At 49.9% G+C, this 27,263-nt stretch overlaps 1 protein-coding gene and 1 pseudogene across 6 annotated transcripts in view; both read left to right on the top strand.

Annotated features, from left to right (window-relative positions):
- The window catches only part of PPP2R5C (protein phosphatase 2 regulatory subunit B'gamma), a 130,902-nt gene that overhangs the window by 18,894 nt on the left and 84,745 nt on the right, over positions 1-27,263 (top strand). Inside the window, exon 1 of one of the 6 annotated variants that reach the window (XM_047080085.1) lies at positions 12,723-12,843. The exons of 4 other annotated variants lie outside the window; for them this stretch is intronic. In XM_047080085.1, the coding sequence (XP_046936041.1) occupies positions 12,750-12,843 (94 nt within the window). In that variant the 5' untranslated portion in view covers positions 12,723-12,749. Of the gene's footprint in view, positions 1-12,722; positions 12,844-27,263 lie in introns of those variants that run through there. One more of the 6 variants, XM_047080083.1, reaches the window with a different exon arrangement.
- LOC124512513 (NADH dehydrogenase [ubiquinone] 1 alpha subcomplex subunit 12-like) lies at positions 3,176-8,076 on the top strand (annotated as a pseudogene).

Genomic DNA, 27,263 nt, shown 5'->3' with positions numbered 1-27,263 from the left:
TTAACCGACTGCGCCACCCAGGCGCCCCTCATCACCTTTTTTAAACGTCCGGGAAGGATGGCATCTTTAGGAAGTTTGCATCCTCTTATGTAAGAGTGTGCTCTCTGAAGGCCACTTTCATTTCCTTTTAGGTTTTTTAAAGTTCCCCTTTCTTATTAGGTTTGTACCTAGATATTCTGTTATTGTTGCTATTGTGAGTGTCTTCTAAATAGTCGTTAATTATTTACGTGAAGGCTGTTGATTTCTGTGTCTCGTTTTCACATCCTGCTTTCTTGCTGAATTGTCTTACTGTTTGCAGTAGTTTTTCAGCTGATTCTTTTGGATGTTCCAGGTACCTGGTTAGATCTGCATGTGAAGATAACCTCACCTCTGGGGCGGGGCACCTGGCTGGCTCAGTCAGCATGCAGCTCTTGATCTCAGGGTCGTGAGTTCAAGCCCTACATTGGGCATAGAGCCTACTAAAAGGAAAAAAAAAAAAAAAAAGATAACCTCACCTTTTTGTTCCTAATTCTTATACCTCCAGCGTCTTCCTCTTGAGTTGGCTGAAAATTCCCATAAGACGTTACGTGTGGTGGTGCAAGTGGGCACGTGGGTCTTGTTCCTGACTTTGATGGAAATAGAAGCAGGATATTTTTTCAATGTTTCTTTATTTAGAGAGAGAGGACGCACACAGGGGAGGGGCAGAGAGAAAGAGAGAGAATCCTAAGCAGGCTCACACTGTCAGCACAGAGCCCAACATGGGGCTCAATCACACGAACTGTGAGATCATGACCTGAGCTGAAATCAAGAGTCCGACGCTCAGCCAACCGAGGCGCCCAGGCATACCAAGGAAGCGGGGTTTTTTAAAAACCGTTTATTACTCGGTGGTGATCCTAGGTTTTCAGCCATTACAGGTTTTGCGCCGTAATATAAATTTTTCATTGTCCGTGTCTTTGAAACTTTTCTGAAGCTGGACGCAGAGAAAGGAGGTATTGGACCGAAGCCTATGTGATAACCGCCCAGATGCTGTGGCCCCAGACACGCTCTACCCAAAGCGGATGAGATGTCTGTCCCATTGCACCTTTTCAATACTGGGGTCGTTTAAAATCTTGAGTCGTTTGTTACGTGGAGAATAGCATTTCCTGTTTTTATTCATTTAACAGTGAGGCTGAATGTAGACTTCGGGCCTTTCCATTCAGAGATTTCCCTGAGTTAGTCCCTTCCTTGACCATTTTTGGTCTGGAAGGTAAAAGTGTTCAGATGCCGAGTGAAGGGAGATGTTTTGACTGCCGTGTCGGAGGAGTAAATCGATCAAGCAGCTTGTAAGAGCCTGGGAGAAGTAGTCAAGTCCTAGAGAAGCAACTGGGACTTCGCCGCAATTGAGACCTTGGGGCAGAAATTTTGAGTTGCTAAGCGCTTGGCCTTTTGTGAAAGAAGTTGTTACGCTGTTGTTGGGAGAATTTACGTTAATTCTTAAAACTTGGCTTTTGAACTGCAGTGAAAAGCTTCTATTTCTTGCCTTCCTTGTGTGAAAATTCAATACTTCAGCCGTATTCAAAGCAGTTCAGTTTCTGATACAACTGAAAACTTTGCCATACAGGCGGGTCGCTTTTACTGCCTAGAGATGAACCGTGCGTGTATTTAGAGGGAGCTTGCCCCGTGGCCATTAGTCAAAGAACACGACCATGGAGAGTGAGACGGTGCCAAAGTGCCTGCCCTATTTCTGGTGGGTTGAGAAACTGCCCCCGTCAGTCCTGTCTCCTGCCACGTGCTTGGGTTTCTGCGTCTGCTCCTGGTGGCCCACAGTAACAGAGGAGATGGCCCAGGCGCGGCGAGGCAGACGCCAGCTCACAGCAAATATTTCCTGACCGTCTGGGTTGTCCGGAGCACGGGGAGGTGGTCAGGGAAATGACGATGACCAAAGGCGGCCCTGGCCCTCAGGGAGCCAGCTGACCCACAATCCACCACGCTTTTCGCACTCAGGCCCCGCGTGGCCACATTCCGTCAGCGGCTGGGCCGCAGACGCGCCACCACGGCCACCCTCGCGCGTGACCGAGAGCTGGTGCCACGTCAGCCGGCCCGGCCCTTCTCAGACACCCCGCTGTCCGCCCTCCTCGGGCCACGGGCCTGGCTGTCGCCGCCGGGGTCGGTCTGGCCCCTGCCCCCTGTGCTCTGGCCACCCCCTCGGAGAAGAGCCTGGGAGTCTTTTTCCAGCTGTCACCTCCCACTTAGTCTGGCTCAGGCCTTCCCCGCCCGGGTTTCCCACAGCACCTCACACTCAGCTCACGACCAACGCGCGCACACACACATACGTGCGCACACGCACATGCCATTCCCTGGGTGTTCCCATCCTCCGTCCGGTCCCTCGCGGCCCTAGACGCTGGCTCTCCCCCGTCTCTGCCTTCCCCAGAGGCAGCCACCGCGCCCCGCCGTGTCTTCCTGCTCCGTTGTGTCCTGAACCACCCTGGCCCGGGCCTCTGCCTTCTCTCTTTTTTTATTAATCGTGGCAAAATAGTCTATAGCATGGTATTTGTCGTTTTAACCACTCACAAGTGACCCTTTCGGTGGCATTAAATGTGCCCGTGGTGCTGTGCGCCCACACCTCCCTCTCCTCATCCCCGTCTGGACCTGCCCCTGCTCACCCGTGCCTCCCACTGCCCTCCCCCAGCCCCGCAACTGCCTTCTACTTCTGGCCCTAGGATTTCAACCCCTCCGGGAAGTGAATCATACAGAATTGGTCCTGCTGGGTCTGGCTTCTCTCTCTCAGCCTGGTGTCCTCAGGGGTCATCCATGTTGTAGCCTGTGACAGGGTTTCTCCTTCTGTTTCTTGGGTTTGTTTGTTTTTTGTTTTTTTTTTTAATTTTTTTTTTTAACATTTATTTATTTTTGAGACAGACAGAGACAGAGCATGAACGGGGGTGGGGCAGAGAGAGAGGGAGACACAGAATCGGAAGCAGGCTCCAGGCTCTGAGCCATCAGCCCAGAGCCCGACGCAGGGCTCGAACTCACGGACCGCGAGATCGTGACCTGAACTGAAGTCGGACACTTAACCGACTGAGCCACCCAGGCGCCCCTCTTGGGGTTTTTTTCTAAAGTTTATTTATTTTGAGGGAGAGAGAGAGAATCCCAAGCAGGCTCCATGCTGTCAGCGCAGAGCCCGACGCGGGGCTCGATCTCATGCGTCGTGAGATCATGACCTGAGCTGAAATCGTCGGACCCTTACCCGACCGAGCCACCCAGGCTCAGTCTTCCTTTTCAAGGCTGAATATGCTCCATCGAATGGCTAGACCACAGTTTGTGCGTCCATCTGTCCGCTGGTGGACACCCGGGTTGCAGAACACGCTGCACGTGTTAACTTCACTGTCCACCCGTGTTCCTCTCGTGCAGCGTGTCACCAAGGGCAGAGCTGTGCTGCTGCCCAGGCCAGCGTCTGCCAAGGATGCAGGAGACACACTTTACGAAAGGAACGGAAGGGCCTTCGAGCCCTCTGCCCACTCCTTCCTCGCTTCTTCAGTTTCCAGAGAGCTGCGGTGATGTCCCCTCTCATGAGGAGACCAGTCCAGGCTCACACACACACCCCCAACTCCCCGCCGGCTCTTCTGTGTACAAGGAGGTTTGCTCTTAAGAGCTGACGTGAGAGCACCTTAATCTATCGTGCATGCTGGAGGCACCCGGGGTGGGTGCCCTGTCTTCTGTGAGCACCTGTTCTGGCTCTAAAGGTTCCCGGTCCAGCTGTGGGAACAGTGACAGCAAGTGCTCGGGATGAGCTTTCCCTGGGCTCCTCCACGTCCCCCTGCTGGCCGTGCCCGGGGACCAGCCCATCCACGCTGTCCACTCACAGCACTCGCTCCCATGGACAGGGCGACCGGCGCCTGCCCCTTTGTCCTTGCTGTTGGCAAGCAGAAGTTCCCTGGCAACCTTTGAACACAGCTGAATGCTAGGTATCTTTGATCTGCCTAAGGAAAAAGTCTATTTTAAACTCTAAGTGAAGCCAACTGTTTTAGGTTAGCTCTCTTGCCCAACGAAACGTACATCATCCGCGCTCCTACAGCTTCCAGTTTAAAAAAAAAAAAAAAAAATAGTGCCGGCCAGCACAACGGCCACGCCGTGCGACACCGCCGTTCTCGAGGTTCAAAAACAACTTGCTTTTCAATGAAAGAAAACTGTAAAACTTCTTGACTAAAATATGAGCATATTTAATTTGCCTGCAAAATTGCCTGAGAGATGAAAAATAAAACCTTAAGCTAAATTTAGAAATGAAAACTGGAAAGTTTTATTCAGAATTGCTAAAGCAGAAATAAAATCAGTGGGATGTATTTACAGGCAGTTTGTTTTTAAATAAAGACCAAAACAAAGCGACAGAGGGACCAGAGAATAAAAAGAGTAATTCGGGTTGTTGTTGTTTTTTTTAACCTTCATTTCTGTACCGCACAAAGATGTTTGCACTGGCATCTCTGATGGGAGGGCGCACGGAGGAGGGCTGTGTGCACCCAGAAAGGTGCCCTTCCTCCGTGGGCATTAGCTCAGGCCCTTCCCCCCCCCGCCTCCCCCCCGCCCCGGGGCTGTAGCAGCAGGGAGGGCGGGGTTGGGTGGTCGAGGGAGAGTTAGAGACCAGTAGGGAGGCCGTCGTGGGGGGCATGGAGGGCAGGTCGACCCCTCACAGGTGCTGCAGGAGGGGGCAGCGGGAGACCCGGATTGTGCACCCGGGGGATGGGAAGTGTTACCATCCGGGCGACTAGATGGCGTGCCCCTCCTAGTTATGTACTACAGGGAAGAGGTTCAAAGAGCAGGAAAGGGGTTTATAGGATCAGAACAGAATTGGTGTTACTGCTTGAGTCGTCCGTCATTTGGGGTGTTCGCTGATGCACCTGCCGTTTGCCAGGCACCGTCCAGGGGCTGGCGGGGGGAGGGAGCCTGTGGCCCAGGGAGGGGGTAGGAAGGCTTCTGGAGCAGGGGGTGGGCAGTGTCGCAGAGATCCCCTATCGTCCCTGCAGCCCGGGGATCTTTCCGAAGCATTGTTGGTAAAGGCCATGATCTTGGAGTGCTGCGGTGTGCGCGGCTTTCAGGCAGAATGGCTGGAGCCAGTCCCTCCCGAGCCCAGCACGTAGTCTGCTCCGTCTGTGACACTGGCACCTCCTGACACCCGAGGAGGTAGAGGATCACGTACGCCCCTTTTTCCGGGTGAGATGAGAACCATCCTGGGGTAGTCAGGGTGGCGACAACTTGGTCGCGGTGCCAGGGGCGTGGCTGCATTCGGAGCCTCTCCTGGGCTGGTCTCCGGAGCGAAGACGGTGCTCCAGAGACAGGCTGAACCCTGGTAGTTGTAGTGAGCGTATAGATTCGGTGCAGAAGTGGCAGAGATGGTGGTAAAATTAACTAGTCCGTGACTCATTCTTTGAGACCGGGAGGGAGTCCACAGCCTCTAGTTTGTCGGTTCAGTTTGTCTTGCCTGATTTAGGCCAATTTTTGTTTGTGTGTTTTACGTACAGGAGCTCCTTTACACAGCACAAGGAAGAAACCTTCGGGATCGTATTTCCTGGGTGCTCATCACAGCCCATTCTCTGTTCTTAGCCTACAAGCCAACGAGCGGCATTCATTAAGGGTTTCCCCCTGTGCTAACTTAACCTATGCGTCTTTTTAAAAACCATCATGTTTAACTTTTATCATAGTAGTATGTGCTTATTTCATCAATGCTGAGAGAGATACAGACACTTCAGAAAGAAAAGCCACCCACTGTCGTAACACTCAACAGTGACTGTGGTTCATATTTTGGGAGTGTTTCATTTTATGATCATACTATTTCTGAAAAGTTATACACTCCCCTATTCACTTATTTTCATTTTACATATTTATAACTATTTTTGATGGATGTCTAATGTTTCATTGTGTGGGAAAATCCCTTTGACGTTAAGGTAGTTTCTAGTATTTTAGAATCACAAAAATGTGATGCTCTCAAAAAAAGTTATTAGGAATTAACCAAGGAGATAAAAAACTAGTACACTGAAAACAACAAAACGTTGCCAAAAGGCGCTGATGACAACACGAGTAGATGGAAAGACCCCTGTGTTCATAGGTTGGAAGGCAGCATTGTTAGGACGTCAGTACTGACCAAGGAGACCTACAGATTCGGTGCAATCCTTATCAAAATCCTAATCGTATTTTTCTCCAGAAATAGGAACATCCATTCTAAAATTTGCATGGAATCTGCAGGGACCCCCAATGGCCAAAGCAGTCTTGAGAAAGAAGAACACACTTGGAGGTCTTAAATTTCCTGGTTTCAAAACTTTCTGCAAAGTAACCAGAACAGTGTGGTGCCAGCATAAAGACAGGTATATTCACCAATATCGAGGAGACTAGAGAACCTGGAAACCAACCCTCCCATAGATGGTTGAATGGTTTTCCCTATTGAGTGGGGAAAGGACAGTCTTTCCAACAAATGGCCCTAGATAAACTGGATATCCAAATGCAAAGAGTGAAGTTAGACCCTTACCTCACACCATGCACAAAAGGTAACTCAAAGTGGATCAGAGGCCTAAATAGAAGAGCTAAGACCATAAACCATTAGAGGAAAACATAGAGGAAAAGCTTCATGCCCTTGAACTTGCTACTGATTTCTTCTAAATGACGCCAGAAGCACAGGCAACAAAAATAAAAGTTAAGTTGGACTACATCAAAATTTAGTGGGGAATCTTTTGTGGTCGGTTCCACGCTGCCAAGTGCATTTTGAGCGTCGCACCCGGGAGGCTGGGCCCACAGGACACGATGGAGTTCTCGTGGGTCCTGAAACACAGGCTGCAGCAGGTCAGCGGCCATGGCAGCCTCCACGGCTATCTAGAATTTTCTTCAGGGCAAACGATGTGAGGGTTGGTACATTAGTGGGGGGAGACAAATATGGAAACAAATACTATGAGGACAACAATCCGTTTTTTGGCCGTCACCAGTGGGTTACGTATACTACTGAAATGAACGGCCAGAACACATTTTGGGACGTGGACGGGTGTCTCCTGAATGGCATTGTTGGCCTCGCTCTGTGACCGATGATCCTCCAACAACAGAACCACCTACTGCCCGTAAATTCATTTGGACAAACCGTAAGTTCAATATGAGTGGCGCTCCAGACAATGTACCTTATTCTACCACTAGAAAGAAGATTCAAGAGTGGGTCCTACGTTCAACACCTGACAAGTAAAGACCATGGAAAATAATTTAAACATGTATAATATGGGCTCTTCATGCAGTTGCACTTTTACAGCTTACCATTAACTTGATTAAAATTGTTTGATGAAGCAAAAAATAAAATTTCTGTGCATCAAAAAATAGTCAACAAAGTGAAAAGGCAACCCACAGGATGGGAAAAAAATTGGAAATCGTTCATCTGATAACAGATTAATATCCAGAATTTACAAAGAATTCCTCCAACTCAACAACAAGAAAACCCAATTTAAAAACGGAAAAAGGACTCGAATAGACAGATCTCCGAAAAAGATACACAAATGGTCAGTAAACACGTGAAAACATGATCAGCATCACTAATTGTTAGGAAAACGCTAATCAGAATCACAGTGAGATACTACTCCACATCTGTTAGTGTGGCTGCTGTCAAAGGAACAAAACAAACAACAGAAAATAACAAGTGCTGGTGAGGATGTGGAGAAACTGGAGCCCTCGTGCACTTTTGGTGGGAATGTAACAGGCTTGGTGCCGCTGCTGTGAGAAAAAGCATGGAGGTTCCTCAGAAAGTTAAACGCAGAAACACCATAAGTTCCAGCAATCCCACTTCTGGGTGTGCACCCCAAGGAACTGAAAGCAGGGACTTAAGATAGATCCTTGCACACCCGCGTTACAGCGGCTTTATTCACACTAGCCCGGAGGCAGAGGCAGCCCAGCGTGTGCACCCGTGGATGGACGGGACGGACGACACGCGGTCCGTTCACGCAGCGGAATATCATACAGCCGTACAAAGGGGGGAGGCGCTGACGCCCGCCGCCACACGGATGGACCTCGAGGACGTTACAGAGCGAAGTACGCCCGTCACAGAAGGACACACGTGCATGATCCCGCTTGGAGGAGGTGCCTGGGGTCGTCAGAGTCACAGAGACTAGGACGGGGGGTGCCGGGGGTGGGGGTGGGAGTTAGTGTTTACTGCGGACAGTACCAGTTTTGCAGGATGAAGCTCTGTGGATGGACGGTGGCGACGGCTGCAAAACGGTGTAAATGTGCTTAAAACCACACGAGCTGAGCGTCGGGAGTGAAAGTGGTTAAGACGGTAAATTTCACATCATGTGCGTCTTAGCGGTTTTTTAAAAATTTTAACGTGTGATGCGCACCCCGCTACGACATGTCTGGAATAGACACATCTCTAGAATAGATTCCCAGGGGCAAAATTACCTGAAGACTCTTGATCCATATTGCCAGGTTATTTTCCAAAAGGATCAAAACAGTTTATAGATTTGTTGGCAGGGTCACAACATGCCTCTACCAGTATTGAGTAGTTATCATTTTTTAAAAATGATTGCTGATTTAATAGGCAAGGAAATACTTTTTCATACAATTATTGATCAGTTGTGGTTCTTTACAGCATCGAGGCCCTGGTTTTTTGTTGTTTTTTTTTTTATAATTAACTGTAGTTGATTATTAACTCCCCGTGTTTATGGCATTTATATTTCCTCTGGTTTTTTGAGGGGAACATACAGAAATTTGTAAATTTTTTAATGTGAACAGTATCCATTCAGGGTTTGCCCATTGTTTTTAAAGTCCTTTTTAAAATGTATTTTCTTTATTTTGAGCAAGAGAGTGGGTGTGTGCGGGGGAGGGGCAGAGAGAGAACCTTAAGCAGGCTCCACATTCAGCATGGAGCCTGACATGGGACTCGATCCCACGACCCTGGGATCATGACCTAAGCTGAAATCAAGAGTCAGATGCTCAACCAACTGAGCCACCCAGGTGCCCCTAAATGTCCTTTTCTTTTCATATTCACTTCCTTTCTGAAAGCTGTGGGGGTTGCGGAGAGGGAAGGATTTGGGTTTGTTTCTTATTGAACTGACCTCAGATTTTATTTTATTTATGGGAAGACTTAAACGGACTGATCCCCACATAGCCAACCCGTCATGCAGCTAATCTTCCCCTTCCCGCTGACTCGAGATTCATCTTTGTCACAGGATACACTGGGGTGTCTGTGCTCACTGCCTTGGGGGCTGTTGCCTCCGCCTCGCTGACCTCTTAGGCCCCCATCACACCAGCATTAATTCCCAAGCTTTACAGTGGGTAAGACTAGCCGTCCTCAGAAGTAATCTCATCCTCTTGCTTTTTATGTTTCAACTGTAGAATCGCTTTGTCAAGAAAAAATGTGTCAGAAAAATAGAGACCCAACCAAATGCTGACTGGAATTGCTTTAAACCTATAAATCAGCCTGGGGAAAAATTAACACCAGCATGTGTATAGTATTTAGGCTTCCGGCCCAGGACATGCCCTCTGGATACTTACTCAGGTGTTTTTTCCTCTCCCCGTATTACTTATTTGTTTGCTTGTTTGTATTTAGGGTGTGTTTCCTTGGTGATTTCCAGATCACAGTCCTGGCGTTCTTTAAGGAATTAGTTCATGTGTACAAGGCTTCAAAAGAGCATGGGGGAAATCACTAATAGAGCTGAGATCCTTTGATCTGAGATCATTAGGAAAACTACATCAAGGAAATGTCTTCCCTTTTTCATTGACGTCTCATCTGTATACTTTATGTAAAGATTCTAGGAGTCTTTCCCCCTTATTTCTTCACTTTAGGCTCATCAGCACAGTCTTGGGACGGGCACATTTCCCCTTCTCGTCTCATGTTAAAGAGATTATTTAGCTCTCTTTTTTTTTTTTAATTTTTTTTTTCAGCGTTTATTTATTTTTGGGACAGAGAGAGACAGAGCATGAACGGGCGAGGGGCAGAGAGAGAGGGAGACACAGAATCGGAAACAGGCTCCAGGCTCTGAGCCATCAGCCCAGAGCCCGACGCGGGGCTCGAACTCACGGACCGCGAGATCGTGACCTGGCTGAAGTCGGACGCTTAACCGACTGCGCCACCCAGGCGCCCCTAGCTCTCTTTTTTTAATTTTTTAAATTTATTTTGAGGGTCTGTGCGTGTGCAGGGGAGGGGCAGGGAGAGAGAATCCCAAGCAGATTCCATGCCGTCAGTGCAGAGCTCCACGCAGGGCTCAGACCCACGAACCATGAGATCACGACCTGAGCCAAGATCGAGTCGGACGCTTAACTGACCGAGCCCCCCAGGCGCCCCTGTCTGGTTTTAAAGTGCAGATCCGCAGGAAGCATCTGCTTCTGGACCCCTTTACCAAGCACACCTCGTTCCTAATTGCACACATGTCTGAGTTCATCCGGCATCGCTCCCTGGGTGAGAAGGTGGTGGTGATCCTGGGAGAGCCATCCCTCCGGTGATCTGACAACCTAGAGGGTCTGCAGTCAGAATTTAAATTCCACATTAACCTGACTCAAAGCACAGGCAGCTTTTGCTAAAGTGTGTCTGCTGTTCAGCAGCAGAGGAACCAGGCAGGTGTGCGGCTGTCTGCACAGGGGGTGAAGGCCTGGACCCGTCGCTTGTTATAAATAATCGCATGGCCAGCTCTGGAGGCTAGCAGCATCCTTCAGCTCCGGGGAAGAGGGAGGCAGGGGTGGGATCTGATTTGCCTTTACTTACTTAGTTTTGTGATCGATATCGACGCACATTGTAAAGACTGCATTCTTGGGGCGCCTGGGTGGCGCAGTCGGTTAAGCGTCCGACTTCAGCCAGGTCACGATCTCGCGGTCCGGGAGTTCGAGCCCCGCGTTGGGCTCTGGGCTGACGGCTCAGAGCCTGGAGCCTGTTTCCGATTCTGTGTCTCCCTCTCTCTCTGCCCCTCCCCCGTTCATGCTCTGTCTCTCTCTGTCCCAAAAATAAATCAACGTTGAAAAAAAAAATTTTTTTTAAAAAAAGACTGCATTCTTGCTGGTGAGGGGGCCTTACTAAACACTCCTGGAGGATCATAGCTGTTCACTCACTCGTTGAAATGGATCGAGGGCCAGCCCACAGATGTAACTGCTAACCCCACCTGTGTCTCGGGGGTTTCTTACTATTGTGAATTATGTTTAGGAACCAAAGGGCTTTTGTGTTCTTGTTCACAAGCGGGGCAGGTGGGCGGAGGGAGTTGTGCGAGAGGACATGGGTGTGGTTTGGACAGACTTGGTTGTGTGTGAAGAAGTGAGGAGGTTTTTTTTCAGTCGTACCTGCCAGAGATTTTTTTTTTAAGTTTATTTTTATTTATTTTGAGAGAGAGAGAGAGAGTATGAGCAGGGGAGGGAAGCAGAGAGAGAGAGAGAGAGAGAGAAAGAGAGAGAACCCCAAGCAGGCTCCGTGCCACCAGCGCAGAACCCGACACAGGGCTCAAATTCACGAACCGTGAGATCATGACCTGAGTTGAAATCAAGAGCCGGACACTCTTGGTTGAGCCACTGAGGCACCCCTGCCAGATGTTTCTCTTATAGCTTGTTTTTACTTGGAGCTGGTAGTAATACTTCTTGTTGTTAGGGAGTCATGTCTTCAATCACCTCATACTCCAGAGACGATGTCTTTCTCCTTGGAACAGCTTTTTACATTGACTCTTTTTGAAGCCAAGAAACTAAGATCTAAATAATGGCCTCTGAAATTAGTCCCATAAAAATAAGTGAAATATCCTTTTTAGTTTAAAATTTTTAAACTTGAATCTCTAAAAATATAAGGGGTGCCTGGGTGGCTCAGTCGGTTGAGCATCCCACTTTGGCTTAGGTCATGATTTCCAGGTTTGTGAGTTCAAGCCCCACGTGTGGAGGCTGCTCAGGAGTCTCTCTCTCTCTCTCTCTCTCTCTCTCTCTCTCTCTCTCTCTGCCCCTCTCCCACTTATCCTCCTGCATGCTCTCTCTCTCTCAAAATAATAAATTAACTTTAAAAAATTAAATAAAAACTTAAAAGTACCTACTGTGTTGACCTCTTCAGCATACATAAACGGAGAGTGCATTTCATTTTCTGGCTTTCTCTTTTTAACCCCCTTAATTTGTAGCACTTCCTAGCTGTTCAATTTAAGGAGGCTTTCCTTGTCCATATGATTTTTTTCACTGAATTTTCCCAGTAAGAGAGCTCGATCTGGAGAGAAGCGGGCGTTCCGGGATCAGCTCGGCTCGTAACTTGGTAGGACAGGCTGAGCGCCAGCCCACACTGGCGACCGGGGGGTTGCATAATGTTGGCCCAGCCCCTGGCTGGAACATCACGGAGCCGGGTGCCGGCGCGGGAACCGTGGGCCGGAGCCGGGAGCGCCGGAGCGCGGGGAGCCGGGAGCAGGGGCGGCCGCGCACCTCTGACCCCCGGGGGCGGCGGGCACCGGGGCTCCCGCGCCCCCCTCCCCCGCCCCGCCCGCCCGCTCGCCCTCCCCGCTCGCAGAACGTCGGCCCCCGGGCCGGTGGGGCTGGCGGCCTCGGAGCCCGGCCCCGGGGGCCGAAGGTCCGCGCGGAGCGAGGCCGCGGGAGCCCGGAGCCGCGCCGGGTCCGCGCACACTGACAGCCGAGCAGGGCGCTCTCTCCAATTGCAGTTTTTTTAGTGTCATTTTAAGTTGCAGCTTCCGGCCAATCAGCGCGCGCCGAGCCCGCTGACATCACGGGGCGGCCAGTTCCCTCCAGCTGCAGAGCTTCAGTTTGTCTTTTTTTTTAAACTAAAATGGAGGCTGCTTTCTTGCCTTAAGGAGTACACTGCCTCTCCCGCTGGAGTCTAGATGTGGACATGTAATAAAGCGGGCAGCAGGATGGTGGTGGACGCGGCGAACTCCAACGGGCCCTTCCAGCCCGTGGCCCTGCTCCACATTCGGGGTAAGTTATTGTGTGTCTCGCCGAATCGGAACCTTCCGGGGCTAGTTAATAAATGGCTATTGTGCCTCGGATCAGAGGAGCAGGAAGTCCCCGCCGGCCGAGCCGCTGCGTCCGGCCGCCGACCCCGCGGGGGGCGGGGTGGGGGGGGGGCTCGGCTGTGTCACCGCGGCTCCGTTCGGCGTCGGACCAACTACTCCCGGAATCCGAGTCTCGACCGAGGCCTGGCACGCAGAGTTCGAAGCTGGTTTTTCTGCCGTCTGCTGGCCCTCCCCTCCCCCTCCCCGAGCCGTGCTGATGTCAAAGGATGTGAAGTCACTGCCCGGGGAAGGTATTGGGTGGAGGTGGGAAGGAGAGGCGGGCGGCAGCGCGGGGCCAACTTGCCCGGCCGCGGAGTTGCCGCTGCCTGGCTGTTGCCGGGCGCTGCGAGGGGTTCTCGGGGGTTCGGCGGGTGGGGAGGGGGGTGCGGGGGGGGGGGGCTCGGCTAAAATCAACACGAGCTGCAAATATGCAGCAGCGATCGCAGAAAGAACTTCCTTTGAAAGGGCTGTGTTCATTCTTGCGGTGCAGTGCAAGCCTCAGCGAGAAACCTGCTCGGTCGTGCTTTGAGATGCCGAGATCTATTGTGGGGTCATAATTCCTGAGATGTTAGCGGGTCCGTGGGACAGTAGGAAATATTTTGCATTTCAACAGGCTCTGTGTTGACATTTGGCTTTAAGATTTAAAATGGCAACAAGTTTTCCGTGTGTACTGAGATCTCACTTTTAATAATTACAGTGTGCTGCTTGTGGTTTACACAAAACTGGGGGGCCGAATTTAGCTGAAAAACACCATTACCATGGGAATTAATAATAATTTCATTAAAATAGAAGCATCAGGGTAGCAGTATACTTACTCTTAGTTGGCATTTTAAAACATTTGTTATATAAGTTTTTTTTGTTCATAATTGAGAGAACAGAAAATGGATGTTAAGCTTTACCAGAACACTTTAAATTAAAATGTATATTGTCACAGCTACGCCCTAACAAAACAGTTGTAACTGTCACAGTCTCCTCCAGGGACCCGTGTCAAGAAAGGGTGGGGGCAATATTTCTAGGTGACTAATAGTCCGTATGACTAAAATGCCGGACAAGATTTTTCAGATCCTAGGGTGTATCCAGGGCAGATAAACCGCACGAACACTTAATCGGTTGGAATAAAATGGGTGTTGCTTTTCTCTCCAAACCCTCTTTAATAAAGCCAGTGAAAATTCATACCCACAGCGCCCAACCTGTAGGTTGGGCTACACATTCATTGTTTTACAGCGTGTGCCCAGAAAAGAGCCAGTGTTGACCACAGACAGCATTTAGACACTTTAATACAGGAACCAAACGGGTAAAAACAAAATGTAGTTGTGTTTAGTTTTAAGTTAGTCCTTTAAATACTGACTCATTAGCAGTAAGATAATTTTATTGCATCTAAAAGACATTTTTTATAGTTTTAAGATACAAATAACAGATTTTTTTTGGTTTGTGAGCTTTTCCTGATTTTATTAGATACTTAATACTTAATATCCTAGTCATTTTCTGTACTGAGATAACTCTGAAATGGAATCATTTGATTTTACGTATTATACCACACTGATTTTTTTATTATTATTATTATTATTCCTAGACTTTATTATAGTCAGGTTGGATTTTTTGCTGTTGGTCAAATAGCTGGTTGGTTATTTTCTGATTGTGGGAGGAAAAGGTAGTGAAGCGTATTAAGAGACCTGAGTTTTTAAGAAGGGATAACCTTTAGGGAACTAAAACTAACTTTTAATTCAAACAGTGGAATGATTTCTAATTTCAAAACTTGAAGAACACTTTGTTGACTCCTAGTTTTTAGGGCAAGCATGTTTGTGTGCTGCTTAGCAAGATTTGTTTTACTTCTGCTGGTTTTCAGATTCTCCACCCCTTAAACATCCGATCAGCCGGTCTCTTGTGTGTAACCCGTGCTGAGGGTCAGGAAACGAGACAGAAAGGCACGGCCCCACCCCAGAGCCACCAGTTTTGTGGGAGACCCACGCAGGGGCCCTGGTGCAGGACTGATGCTGGGCCAGGGGCTGGCAGGAGGATGCTGGGGAGAGGTAGCCACCAGGAGGGGGTGGTGCCGAGGGCTGCTTCCCCTCTCTGGGTGCCCCTCTCCCCCTCCCCCCCATTCCCATTTAGGGAAGAGGGGTCTTCCACACAGAAGGGAAAATGACCTTCCAAGGTCACAAGACCCACATGTGGTCGGGCCAGAATCCAAATGCAGGCAGCTGTTTTGTTTTGTTTGTCATCGTTTTTTAAAAAGCAAACTTATTTTAAAATAGAAATTTTGGGGGCGCCTGGGTGGCTCAGTCGGTGAAGTGTCCGACTTTGACTCAGGTCATGATCTCACAGTTTGTGGGTTCGAGCCCCACTTCGGGCTCTGTGCTGACAGCTCAGAGCCTGGAGCCTGCGTCGGGTTCTGTGTCTCCCTCTCTCTCTGCTCCTCCCCCTCTGACGCTCTGTCTCTCTCTCTCTCAAAATTAAAAAATAAACGTTAAAAAAAATTTCTTTAAATACAAATCTTGGCAGTTTGCAAACCTTTTGCCACAGGATTACGCGTGTGCTTTTTCCCAGTGCCTTATCGACATTCATCTGTCCCTGTGGCCTCTTGTATATGGCAGCTTTGTGCCCAGGGTTCATTTCTTCATTTATCTTACGAATATTTATCAGTTCCCCACCACCACATGCCAAGCAGGTCCCTAACTCAGAACCTGAAGCCAGCACTGTTCCAGCTTTCCGAGTTTACAGTCCCCTGCGGGGTGGGGCAGTCAAGTAAACAAATAAATCAACAGGATCCCAAACTGATTAGTAGTCCCAGTGGGTGTGATGGTTACCTTCTGTTAAGTAACCTGGAGTTTGCAATTAATACGGTGAATTCGCATACCCTAAAAAGTTCAAGTGGGCGAGGAACATATTATTGGAACTTATATAAACTTGTCTGCCTGTAGAAGGAGAGAGCGTCACCTGAACTTGATGGCTGTAAATTTAGCTCGATGACTTAAATCCTGTGCTTCCAGCGCCGTCCAAGAGGACTGCCCGCAAGCGGTGCCCTCCATGGTGGCCGCTGCCGTGGCCCCTGCCATGTGTTGGCTGTGGGGCACTCCGGATGTGGCTTGTGCAACTCAGAAACTGGATTTTTAATGTCATTTCATTATCATTCCCTCAGATTTATTTATTTTTTTTATTTTTAAAAATTTTTTTTCAACGTTTTTTATTTATTTTTGGGACAGAGAGAGACAGAGCATGAACGGGGGGAGGGGCAGAGAGAGAGGGAGACACAGAATCGGAAACAGGCTCCAGGCTCCGAGCCATCAGCCCAGAGCCTGATGCGGGGCTCGAACTCACGGACCGCGAGATCGTGACCTGGCTGAAGTCGGACGCTTAACCGACTGCGCCACCCAGGCGCCCTCATTCCCTCAGATTTAAATAGACTCTTGTGTCCAGCGTATTGAAAGCTCAGCTGTAGCCTGGGATCGGCACTTTCTCAGCGAAGGGCCGGACAGCACAGGTGCACCTCAGTGTCACTGCGATTCCCTCCCAGACCGCTGCTGCCGTAAAGCTCTTGTGGCGTTCGGTCAAGTCAGATGAATTGTTTGGTTTTCCAGTGAACGTAAAAGTTACGTTGCTTTCGGGGCGCCTGGGTGGCTCAGTCGGTTAAGCGTCCGACTTCGGCTCAGGTCACGATCTCGCGGTCCGTGAGTTCGAGCCCCGCGTCTGGCTCTGTGCCGACAGCTCAGAGCCTGGAGCCTGTTTCGGATTCTGTGTCTCCCACTTTCTGACCCTCCCCCGTTCATGCTCTGTCTCTCTCTGTCTCAAAAATAAACATTAAAAAAAATTTTTTTTAAATAAAGTTACGTTGCTTTTATGTTCTGTTACTGTCAGAAAAAACAACAGTGCGTGCTCGTGCGTTCGTTTGAAAATGCTTTGTTGCTTACACAAAACACTGCATCCAGGGATCTACCCCAAGTCCAAATCCTTTTTGGGATCTTTGCTTGGAATGGGGAATCTATAGCCCTAGAGTGTCTTTGGGCACATTTCCTCCAAAGGCTCATTTTCTTTCCTTCCGAAAGAACAGTAATACGAATACTGGAAAATGACAAAATTGAGGATGGAGCTACCAAACCAAAAAAAAAAAAAAAAAAACACCTTTATTTCTGAAAAGCGCTGACCATCACCTGAGGTTTCTGCAGATGATAATCACTGAGCACAATCACCAGAACAATTATAGTGATAAGAAGTTTGACGGACTGCACAAATCACCAGCGACAGAGTCAGCCGCGTGCTGAAATGGCACCCAGAGACCTGCCTAACACGGGGTTGCCACAAACCCTCAATTTGTAAAAAACACAGGATCTGTGAGGCGCAGTAAAACGAGGCGTGCCTGTAAATATTTCTGGCTGCGAAAGCAGCCATAGGCAGTAAGTAAGTGAATAGGCGTGTCTGTGCTCCAGTAAAGCTTTATTCGCAAAAACAGGTGGCGAGCCACGTCTGGCCCACGGAACCTAGTTTGCCAACCCCTGCTGCAGACCATCCCTTGAGTTTCTCAATGGCCTGTTAGTGTGGTAAAATATGTGTCACTCCCAGAGCCAGGTTCGAGGCAGGAATAGCCAAACCGAGAAGATGTTCGTGGCCAGAGAGTCCGTCTTTGAAGGACTGAGAAGTAGCCGCGGCCTGTGGAGAGCTCAGGAGCAAATTATTCCTTCACGTAAACCCATTGTTCCTGGCAAGTTGAGGTCTGCCTGCGGAAAAGTTTGTATTCTCACGAGTAAAATGTGCAGGGGCAGCATGGAAGTCTCCTTTCCTGCCCCGCTCTGTCCGGTGACTTAGCACGGCCAGAGACAGCCGCGGCCGATGCAGGTGGCTGGCCAGGCGTCCAGCACTCCTGTGTCATGTGACGATACCCGGCAGTATCCACCTTCCCCACGGTGAGGCAGGAAAACGCTTTGGTGGTGACCAAAAATGAAAGACCCCTCAAAAGATCAGACCGTGCACCTGTCTCTGGATGGTGTATCTGGCCAGCTCAGGGTTTTTGCTTCACAGACATCGTGTGCCCTGTGCCTGTCGTTCTCTCTGAAGTGGTTTTTTAGAGCTTGCCTGCAGTGACCTGAGTGTGGGGTTGTTTCGTATTTGTGAGACCGTGTGGAAGGTAAGCACAGAGACAGCTCTCTTGGGGTGGGGGGGATTTGCATCAAGGCTGCACACCTTTTGTTAATGAGTCTTCCCTTGAACTCGGGTGTGGCAAGAGCTTTCTGGTCAGGACTCCTGCCTTGCAGCAGAAGCTAAACTCCCAGAAGGTTTTTCCCTAAAATATGTCGACGGTGAGAAAACAACGAAACATAAAGACAGGAGGTGGACAGTCAGGAAGAGTGTGCGTGTTTTTAAACCTCGGAAAGGGACAGACTCCTCGTGGGCAGAGTGGTCTGGGTACCTCGTCCTTCTCGCCTGACTTCTGGTCGCACACGTCAGATCCGGCTGCCCAGTGGCTGTCTTCTGACCGTGCAGCACCTTCCCGGCACTTTCGTGAACACCCGACTGACCGGTTCCCGCCTGGGAGGTGAGCCGGACACGGGCTGGTGTCTCCCCTCCCCAAGGTCACCAGCCGGTAAGGCCGAGTCCAAGGCCCCTGTCCCTGGCACCAGCTGCACAGTCCCCAAGCTGTCGCCGGTGGCTGTCCCAGGAGCGGCAGTGTTTATGGAGCGTGTGGGGTCAGGGCCACATCCTCACGGAATCCGCCCAGCATTGTGCGTTCTAGAAGAGGGGACCCTCTCGCCCCAGGCCACAGAGAATGAAGGAGCCAGAGTCCAAGCTCAAGCTCGCTCCTCTGCCCCACGTCAGGGTGTCAAGAGACGAGTGTAAAGCTTGCACATCACGCGTACCTTCTGATGGTCCCTGTTTTCTGTAGTGTGATATATTTGTGCGTCCGTCCCCTGACCTGCCGTCCCATTTCACCACCTCGTCTGCCAGCTGTTGATCGGGGGCTTCGTTTTCTTACCTCCTCCGCGAAACCTCAGCACCCTGAGGAAGGTCACGGTCAATCGGGTATTTCTCATGACGTCCGGCGTCATCCCTAGAGTGTGAGCACTCAGCCAGTGTAGGTGGATTGGAAATAAAAAGTTGTCTCTCTGAAGGACCGTTCAGATGATACGTATTTGGTGCTCCATCGGTCAGATAGTACCTGTCAGGCTCATGAGAAGCTGTATGAGGTAACTGCCTAAATGGGTGGACACAAGGAGCCACTCTGCTGGGCCCGGCTTCAGACTGAATCTCTTCCCCATCAGATGGGAATAGCACCCCTAAGGATATGGAGATACGGAGAACTCCAAAACAGGGGGCGTGGGGCGCCTAGGGGGCTCAGGTCATGATCCCACAGTCAGTGGGTTCGAGCCCCGCATCGGGCTCTGTGCTGACAGCTTGGGGCCTGGAGCTGCCTCAGATTCTGTGTCTCCCCTTCTCTCTGTGCCCCTCCCTCCCCTGCTTAGCTTCTCTCTCCATCTCTCAAAAATGAATAAACATTAAAAAAAATTAAGTTAAATTAATAAAAAAAGGGGCGATCAGTTTCTCTCATGAATGTACTTAAAGGAAAGTCATTTCTTTTTGATCCTGGAAAGACACTGGCTAGAGTCCATAAGGGCAGAGTATTATAGCAGGTAAAGTCTGGTTTGGGCCCTAGAATTGTTCATAAATCAAAAGCTCTTGTATTTAAAAAACAAAAAAACTAAAGGCACATAACAAATACAGTGAGTGAATCTCTATATCAGGTCTTTGTTCTAAAACGAAACCAAATCAAATCTATACCAGACGTTCTTGGGGCGGTTGGAAAAAGTTGAGTGTGCAGTGATACGGGCTGCTGTGGAATTAACTGTTTTCTGGGTGCAGTAAGGGTGTGGTGATGTTGTAAGGACTGTCCTTCCTCTTAGGGACCAGCGGTGGAATTATTTAGGTGTGCAGAGTGATGAGCTCTGCTGCCTTCTTGAGACAATAGAGGGAAAAATTACCGTAAAGCGAATACACTAAGATGGGAGCAGCTGGTGAATCTGGTTCCCTGCAGGTGTTTATTGACCTGTGTAGGTTTAAACTTTTCCGTAGTGCTGGAGAGAAGTATCTTAAAGATGTTCTACTTTAGGGGGCGCCTGGGTGGCTCCGTCGGTTGAGAGTCTGACTTCAGCTCAGGTCATGATCTCACCGTTCATGAGCTGGAGCCCCGCGTCGGGCTCTGTGCGGACAGCTCGGAGCCTGGAGCCGGCTTCGGGTTCTGTGTCTCCCTCTCTCTCTCTCTGCCCCTCCCCGGCTTACACTCTGTCTCTCCGTCTCTCAAAAATAAATAAACATTTAAAAAAAAAAAAAAAGATGTTCTGCTTTAGAAAAAAATGCACCAAGGAAACGTAATTATTCAGAAACTGTTTCCGAAATGGCGAGCTTCGGTCTTTTACGTTCAGGTCGGCCGTTCCCCTTTGTGCCGCTGCGGGCAGAGCGGTGTCTCTGGCGAAGTCATCAGGCGAGGGCCGGGCCGTCCCGGGCAGGGCAGCATTGAGGCGCTGCGGCCAGCGCCCGGTGCCAGCGGGCACAGACGGTAACACCGCCTTCCCAAATGGTGTTTTTGGGGTTACACCCTTTTTTGACGTTTATGGGCATCTTTATTGGTCTCTTAAAGTGTCGTAACAGCCTTTAAGGCACGCTCTGAGATGAAACCAAGGTTCCTCTGAATGAGAGAGGTGGGGAGCTCAGTGCTCAAGGGTGGGGGGTCCCTGCGTCCCACCCCCACCCCAGCACTGGCTGGGCAGAGCCGTCTCGGGCAAGCTGACTCACCCCGGGCCCGGAAATGGGAGCAAGATGCCCCGCCAGCCTGCGTTTCACGAGGTAAAAGGAGCGAGTGCACGTAAGTGCTGAACGCGGTGCCTGTACATCAGAAGGCCCCCCACACGTGGTCCGCCTTGCCCACAGGGCGCTTCGGAGCCCAGCCTCTTAACCACGGCTTGGGTTTTTTCTTTTCTTCCACGGTAACCTCTGTCGGTTCATCTGGAAGCACATCTGTCTCCCTCCCTCCCCTACTTACCAAGCCTTTTCTCCTCTTGCAGTTTGCAGGCCGTTTCACCGCCCCGAAGAAAGTAGCGTCATCAGTAATCCTGGAGTGTGTACTGTGTCCTGCTTATATAGACCGCGTGTCATAAAGTGCCTAGTGAGACGATCACAGGCACCATCTTGGTGGCTCTCTGGTCCCTGTGCTCAGCCCCTGCAGCTCTCTCGGGTCCAGACTTCTCGGTGAAACGGGAGATCAGCGTTTGCTTCCGCCCCTCCCCTCCCCTCTCTCCTCGCTGTCCTTAAGGCTTTGGAAGGTCTTCCCAATTATGTTCAGGAAGAATGCTCTTTTCAGAGTTAGAGATACGTTATCTGTGATCGGTCCCAAGTAGGGTGACCCGGCTTCTCGTTCCCCTGCAGTTGTGTTCCAATGCAGGTGCGGCTTGTGACACTCCAGAAATTGCCTTGTTGTCAAATCCCATTACGTTAAATTCCACTGCGTTCCTGTTTGTGCTGGGAGTTTTTCGTTGCGACAGCATGTGAACTCAGTGGGATCTCCACGATCTCCTTAGATCTTCTTGCTTTAAGTGTTGATGCTGAGGTGTTTGCCATAGAGCTTGAACCGTTTAACACCGGCCCAGCGGGTTCTGTGGACGCTCCCTTGTCTCGGATGCACGTGAACTTCCGTGCTCCTTTAGGATTTTTGTCTGCTGCTTGTGTCGTTCACGAGCAGTGTGTTCTGATTTCAGCGTTTTGACTCACGAAGTTGTAAGAACAGTAATGTTTCACTGTAGGGAATAAGCCCAATCCTTCCTCACTGCGGGTCCCTTATCCTCGGTGGGCATCAGGGACAACGAGGTGGGGAGGGTGTGTGCGTGCTTGTGTGTTTGCATTTGCAGACGATTTGGGTACATACACAGCTAGCAGTTGGTCTTTTCACCTTTAAGTAGTAGACCCACCTGATCCAGGGTTAGCATTGGGGACCACGTTTTCTGAACTCTGAAACCGTGAAGGTATCGTCCCTGCGCAGGGCAGCTGGCGTTCACAGACGTGGTCCGGGGGCTCCTGGAGTCCCAGTGATGCTTTCGAGGGATCTGCAAGGCCAGAACAGTCTTCCCAAGAGCACCAAGGACCCGTGTGTCTCCATCATGGTGTGGCGGTCTACCCTAATGGTGCAGCGGCAGTGGTGGGTAAGACCGCCCCTTCCACGCAGCAGGCCACGGTGTGCGTTCCGGCACGTGCACGCCAGCCTGACCTAGAAATGTCCTTGAGGAAGCCTGACATGGTCAGTTTTATTACCTTTCGACCTTGCCCCCCGCCTCGTAATGTTTTGGGCGATGGAGTGGGGAGCTCTCAGAAAGCCCTCTGGCAGGCTCGCCTCAAACACTGAACGGTTGTGTGAGTTGCAAGCTGAACTAGCCACTTTTTTCAGGATCAGCGTTTTTACTCGAAGGAGCAGAAGGCAGACAAACTGCCTTGAAAAGTGACGAAACGAGCGCGTCAATTCAAGGGAAACAACAGTGACGCTATTTGTTCATGATAAAAATCAGAGTTGCAGGCAAAAATTTGAATTTTGGGAAACTTGCATCTGCCAGCGTGAGCTCGACAACTCCCGGTGCTGAAGAGCCTGGTGCTGTTAACTAGCAGAGCTTCGTGGACGCGTCTGTGGAAGGTCTTCGGAGCCCCGCACACCGGCACGTTCCAAGCGAGCGAGAAATGATGCTGCCAGCACGTGTGGGCAGAAGGGACGGTCAAAGTGCAGGAAATACCGCGGGGTTTTGATGTAAAATGTTCATCAGCACAGTTTCGATCTGTGTTGCAACTAATTTTTAAGAAACTACCTCTTGTTGAATGTTAGTGTAGAATCAGAGAAGAATATTTTGAAATATTTTTGAAAAAGCCATTGAATTGCCTCCTTTCTTCCAATAAACATGCCTGTGTGAGGCTTGGCCTTTTTTTTTTTTTTTTTCCATGTACTTCAACCAAAACAACATATCGAACAAATTGAGTACAGAAGCAGAAACGTGAATCTTCCTATCCTTTGCTAAGTCAGACATTAAAGACATCTGTGGAAATGTAAAACAGTTACATTTTTGCTAATTTTGAGGAGGAGGCGAGTGGTAAAGTTATTTTCATAATATTTAAGTTCACACAAAAATGAACCTTTATGGGGCGCCTGGGTGGCGCAGTCGGTTAAGCGTCCGACTTCAGCCAGGTCACGATCTCGCGGTCCGTGAGTTCGAGCCCCGCGTCAGGCTCTGGGCTGATAGCTCAGAGCCTGGAGCCTGTTTCCGATTCTGTGTCTCCCTCTCTCTCTGCCCCTCCCCCGTTCATGCTCTGTCTCTCTCTGTCCCAAAAATAAATAAATAAAACGTTGAAAAAAAAAATGAACCTTTAATTGTTTTAAACGAATGAATGAATAAATATGTGAAACCTTCTCTTACCTGCTGGGTATCAGTAGGTGTAACCCATGCAATGCAAGCTCTCCATGGCCTTGCAGACCTTTAGAGTGTCCATGAGTCCTGACCACAAAAATTGGAGGCCACTGTCCTAGGAAGCCTCTCTAGCTTGGGCTGGACGTGACCCTGACGCTATTTTTACCACGCCTCTGTATTTTTTCTCTTCCCCTCCCCCTCAAAAAATAAACGAAAATCCCAAATTACAGTCGGCCAATAATGTGACCAGGTCTCTCAGGCCACAGTGACAGGTGATACCTGTGCCCAGCCGCTGCACTGCTGGTGGTAAGGTCACCCTAGGACCCAGAACCTCCCTTTCCGCCTTAGTCCCCTTCCTTCTGTCTTTTATTAATCTTTTTAAGAAATCCATATGTGAATATAGCCACTTAATTTTTTTTTTCCTTACAAATCTGAAATTCTCACTGGCCTTATCCCCCTGAATCAGCCTCTTACCTTTCCTGTCATTTCTGAGTGAATTGCTTGGGTTTACTGTGTATCATCCCAGACTGTGTGTGTGTGCGCACGTGCACGCGCACACTCGTGTGTGTGTTTTCATATAATATATATACTTATTTATTCACAGAAAGTATATAGTATTTAAAAAAATTTTTTTTAATGTTTATTTTTGAGAAAGAGAGCATGAGCAGGGGAGGGGCAGAGAGAGACACAGAATCGGAAGCAGGCTCCAGGCTCCGAGCGGTCAGCACAGAGCCCGATGCGGGGCTCGAACCCACGAACCGTGAGATCATGACCTGAGCCCAAGTTGGTCACTTAATCGACTGAGCCACGCAGGCACCTCTCGTTTCTTTATTTCTTAAGAAAAAGACTGACATGAGAGCAGTTTTAGAAATGTAAACGTTTTACAGGTTTTTACCATCTGGTTACTCTCTAAAATGACCTGATGCCCTGAGGTAACGTTACGTTATCTTGTGTCCTGTATCATACTGTAGACGCGTACGTTGTGTGAACCCAGATGTGCTCCCCTGCATCTTTCTGCTAATTGGGCTCCAACTCTTGGACCAGGTGGGCCTCTGGGAGGAGCACCCAAGGAGCACCTGCCACATGCTGGGACCGGCCTGGGGGCCTTCACAGACACTTAACGCCCACAGCCTGGCGGAACAGAAACTCCGTGTTCATTTTACAGGCGTCAGAAACGATCCCGCCAGCGCACCTAACCAAACAGTGAGCGACAAGGCCACTAGAACTTAGGCCCCTTGTACGACACTGGGCTGCCAGAAACATGGATTTTTGTGTCTCCACACTTGAGACCTGGTCCTGAGGAGACGTTTTACTTCAGAAAGCATCGCTGGGGCTCCTGGCTGGCTCAGTCAGTTAAGCATCCAACTCTTGGTTTCAGCCTGGGTTGTGATTTCGCAGTTGGTGGGATCGAGCCCCAAGTCGGGCTCTGCGCTGACAGCACGGAGCCTGCTTGGGATTCTCTCTCCCTCTCTTTCTCTCTCTCTCTCCCTCTCTCCCTCCCTCCCTCCTTCTCTGCCCCTACTCCACTCGTGCTGTCTCTGTGTCTCTCAAAATAAATAAATAAAAATTCAGAGAGCATCGCTGACCCTTCTGTGCCTGCTCTGAAAATGTTTCACTAGATGTTGGAAACACTGAGGTCTTGTTAATTCACTGACTGCTCCGTCCTCCCCATACACTTCTTCTGGAAGTCAGACCCAGTCCTCCCAGAGCCCCGAGCTCTGTGATCCAGGGTAAGGGACTGACGGTCACGTCCTGGGGTCCTTGACTAAGTCTCCATACCTTCCTGAAGCTGCAAATGCCTTAGTTTAAAGATGCACTAGAGGGGCACCTGGCTGGCTCAGTCGGAAGTGCATGGGGCTCTTGATCTCGGGGTCCTGAGTTCAAGCCCCATGTTGAATATAGAGGTTACTTAAAAATGCATAAATAGATACCTACGTAGGTAGGTAGGTAGGTAGGTAAGTAGGAAGATACGGATGCTTTTGATTAAATTATGTATTTTCGAGGGCATTAAAAGGAAGGTGCTTAGATTCATGTTTGTCTGGTGTCCCTGAGGACAAAAGCACATGATGCTAATGAGCAAGTTCCCCCTTTAATTTTGTCCCTAAGAGAAATGCTTTGCAGTAGGAAACTTGAGTGACTGCCCAATGAGTAAGGGTTCTTTCAAACTCTGATAAATCTAGAAACTTTTTCTCTTTGCAGTAAAGTCACAAATCATATTATATTGAAAAGGTATTAATCTTAAAGGTTAACTGAAATTGGTACTTCAAGCCAAATTGAAATGTCTTACCTCCTCTTTCCTTCCCCGCCCCCACACCCCTTCCTCCCCGAAAGCACTCCTTTGTGGATTGTATCCTTTGTTTTCCAGATGAGGCCTTCACAGGTTGACCCTGACCTCTGTAAGGCAAGCTTCCTTCGGGTTGACTTGTCTAATTCAGATATTACAACATCAATAGCTATGAATCCTGCACTTTTTACTTCTAAGTTTGTGCATCGATGAAGTGCAAACGTGTATCAGAATCTTAATCTGGAAAATTTTTGCATTTAATTTTGATATGAGTTCTAATGACCTGTGTTTGAACCAAGACTGCCCTGCCTGCATAGGTTGGAAAAACACCTGGTGCCGGGTGTGTGTGTGTGTGTGTTTGAGCGTGTGTGTGCGTGCACTCATGCTTATTTAAAGCCAAATATCCTTTTCTAAAAACCAGTTCAGTCTATGGTCTTGTTATGGTCAGCTAGTGTCCGGGCTCAGTCATTTGCCTATTTGAGCAGGGCGGAGAGCCTCCTTTTGCGTGAAATATAAGCTAAACTTGGAGGCCCCCCCCACCCCCCACCCCCGCCGATAACTTTCTGTAGTTCTCTTTTTGAAGTATTAAAAAAATAATAACAATGACAAAGGGAAGCTTAAGAAGCCTGTTCAGGAACACACTCTCTGGCAGAAAACAGTGCCTTCTCAGCCAGTTCGCAGCCTTAACCCTGGCGCCCGTAGAAACCGAAACACGCCGCCCACGTCAATATTTACACCAGTCGGGGGCTTGCGGACGCGCAGCGGGGCCGCCCAGGAGCTGGTGCAGGCCACGTGGCCGCGGTCTGCGTGTGCTTTCTCGCCTGTCGTCTGGTGTCCCGGCGTTACCGTCACCCACTTGTTCCAGAGATTTTTCAGACTTGCGTAGCCGCAAGACCGAATCGTTTTGGGAGCCCGGTCTGCCGGGAGCAGCTCGGTACCCCCTCTGCAGCCGGCAGGCGCCCAGAGGGGAAGGCGTACCTGTTCTTGTTTGTCATTAGCACCCAGGAGACTTCCTGATCTTCAAAGGTCCTCACATGCATTCATTAGCCATCCTCTTTCCTGGGAGGCAGCAATCAGGTGGTGTCGACCCCACCTTCCGGGGCCGTGGCTCGGGCGAGCGAGGTTCCCCGACTTGCCTGCGGTCCCACGAGGAGCTGGTCGGGGCTGGTGACAGACCGGATGAGCGCCTGGGTTTTCTGACTCACCGCTCTGGGCTCACACCCCTCGGAGTGTGCACCGGGACTGCTCTCGCAGGTCCCTTTATCACCGAGATCCATCTACGCGGTACTTTGTGCTCTCGGTTTCTCACAGTGGCGCGGGGTGCGGGGCCGCCACGGGCCAGGCGAGAAAAGAGGTGCAGACTCTGGCTCCCGAAAGTGAGGCTGTGCCTCGGAAGTGTGAGGTTTTGAATGAAATCTGACTCGGGGGGGCCTCAGATCGCGCCCACCTCCCCTTGCCGGCTTGTCCCCCAGCGCACATGGCCCGAAACTCCTGTGGGAGAAACGCCACCTGGTTTCCCTTTGGTTTCGGGACCCCGCCCCTCCCGAGAGACCTCCCGGTGACGTGGCATTTTCAACAAAGCCGACAAGAGTAGGCCAGTGCTAAACGTAGACTTACTACTGGTGTGCATTCCTC

The sequence above is a fragment of the Lynx rufus genome, unplaced genomic scaffold (assembly GCF_022079265.1).
Source record: "Lynx rufus isolate CCGP_SWC_20201006 ecotype Redwood Valley unplaced genomic scaffold, mLynRuf1.p SCAF_17, whole genome shotgun sequence".
Classification (NCBI taxonomy): domain Eukaryota; kingdom Metazoa; phylum Chordata; class Mammalia; order Carnivora; family Felidae; genus Lynx; species Lynx rufus.
The sequence above is the reverse complement of the archived record's forward strand: the minus strand, read 5'-3'. Positions and strand labels throughout refer to the sequence as shown.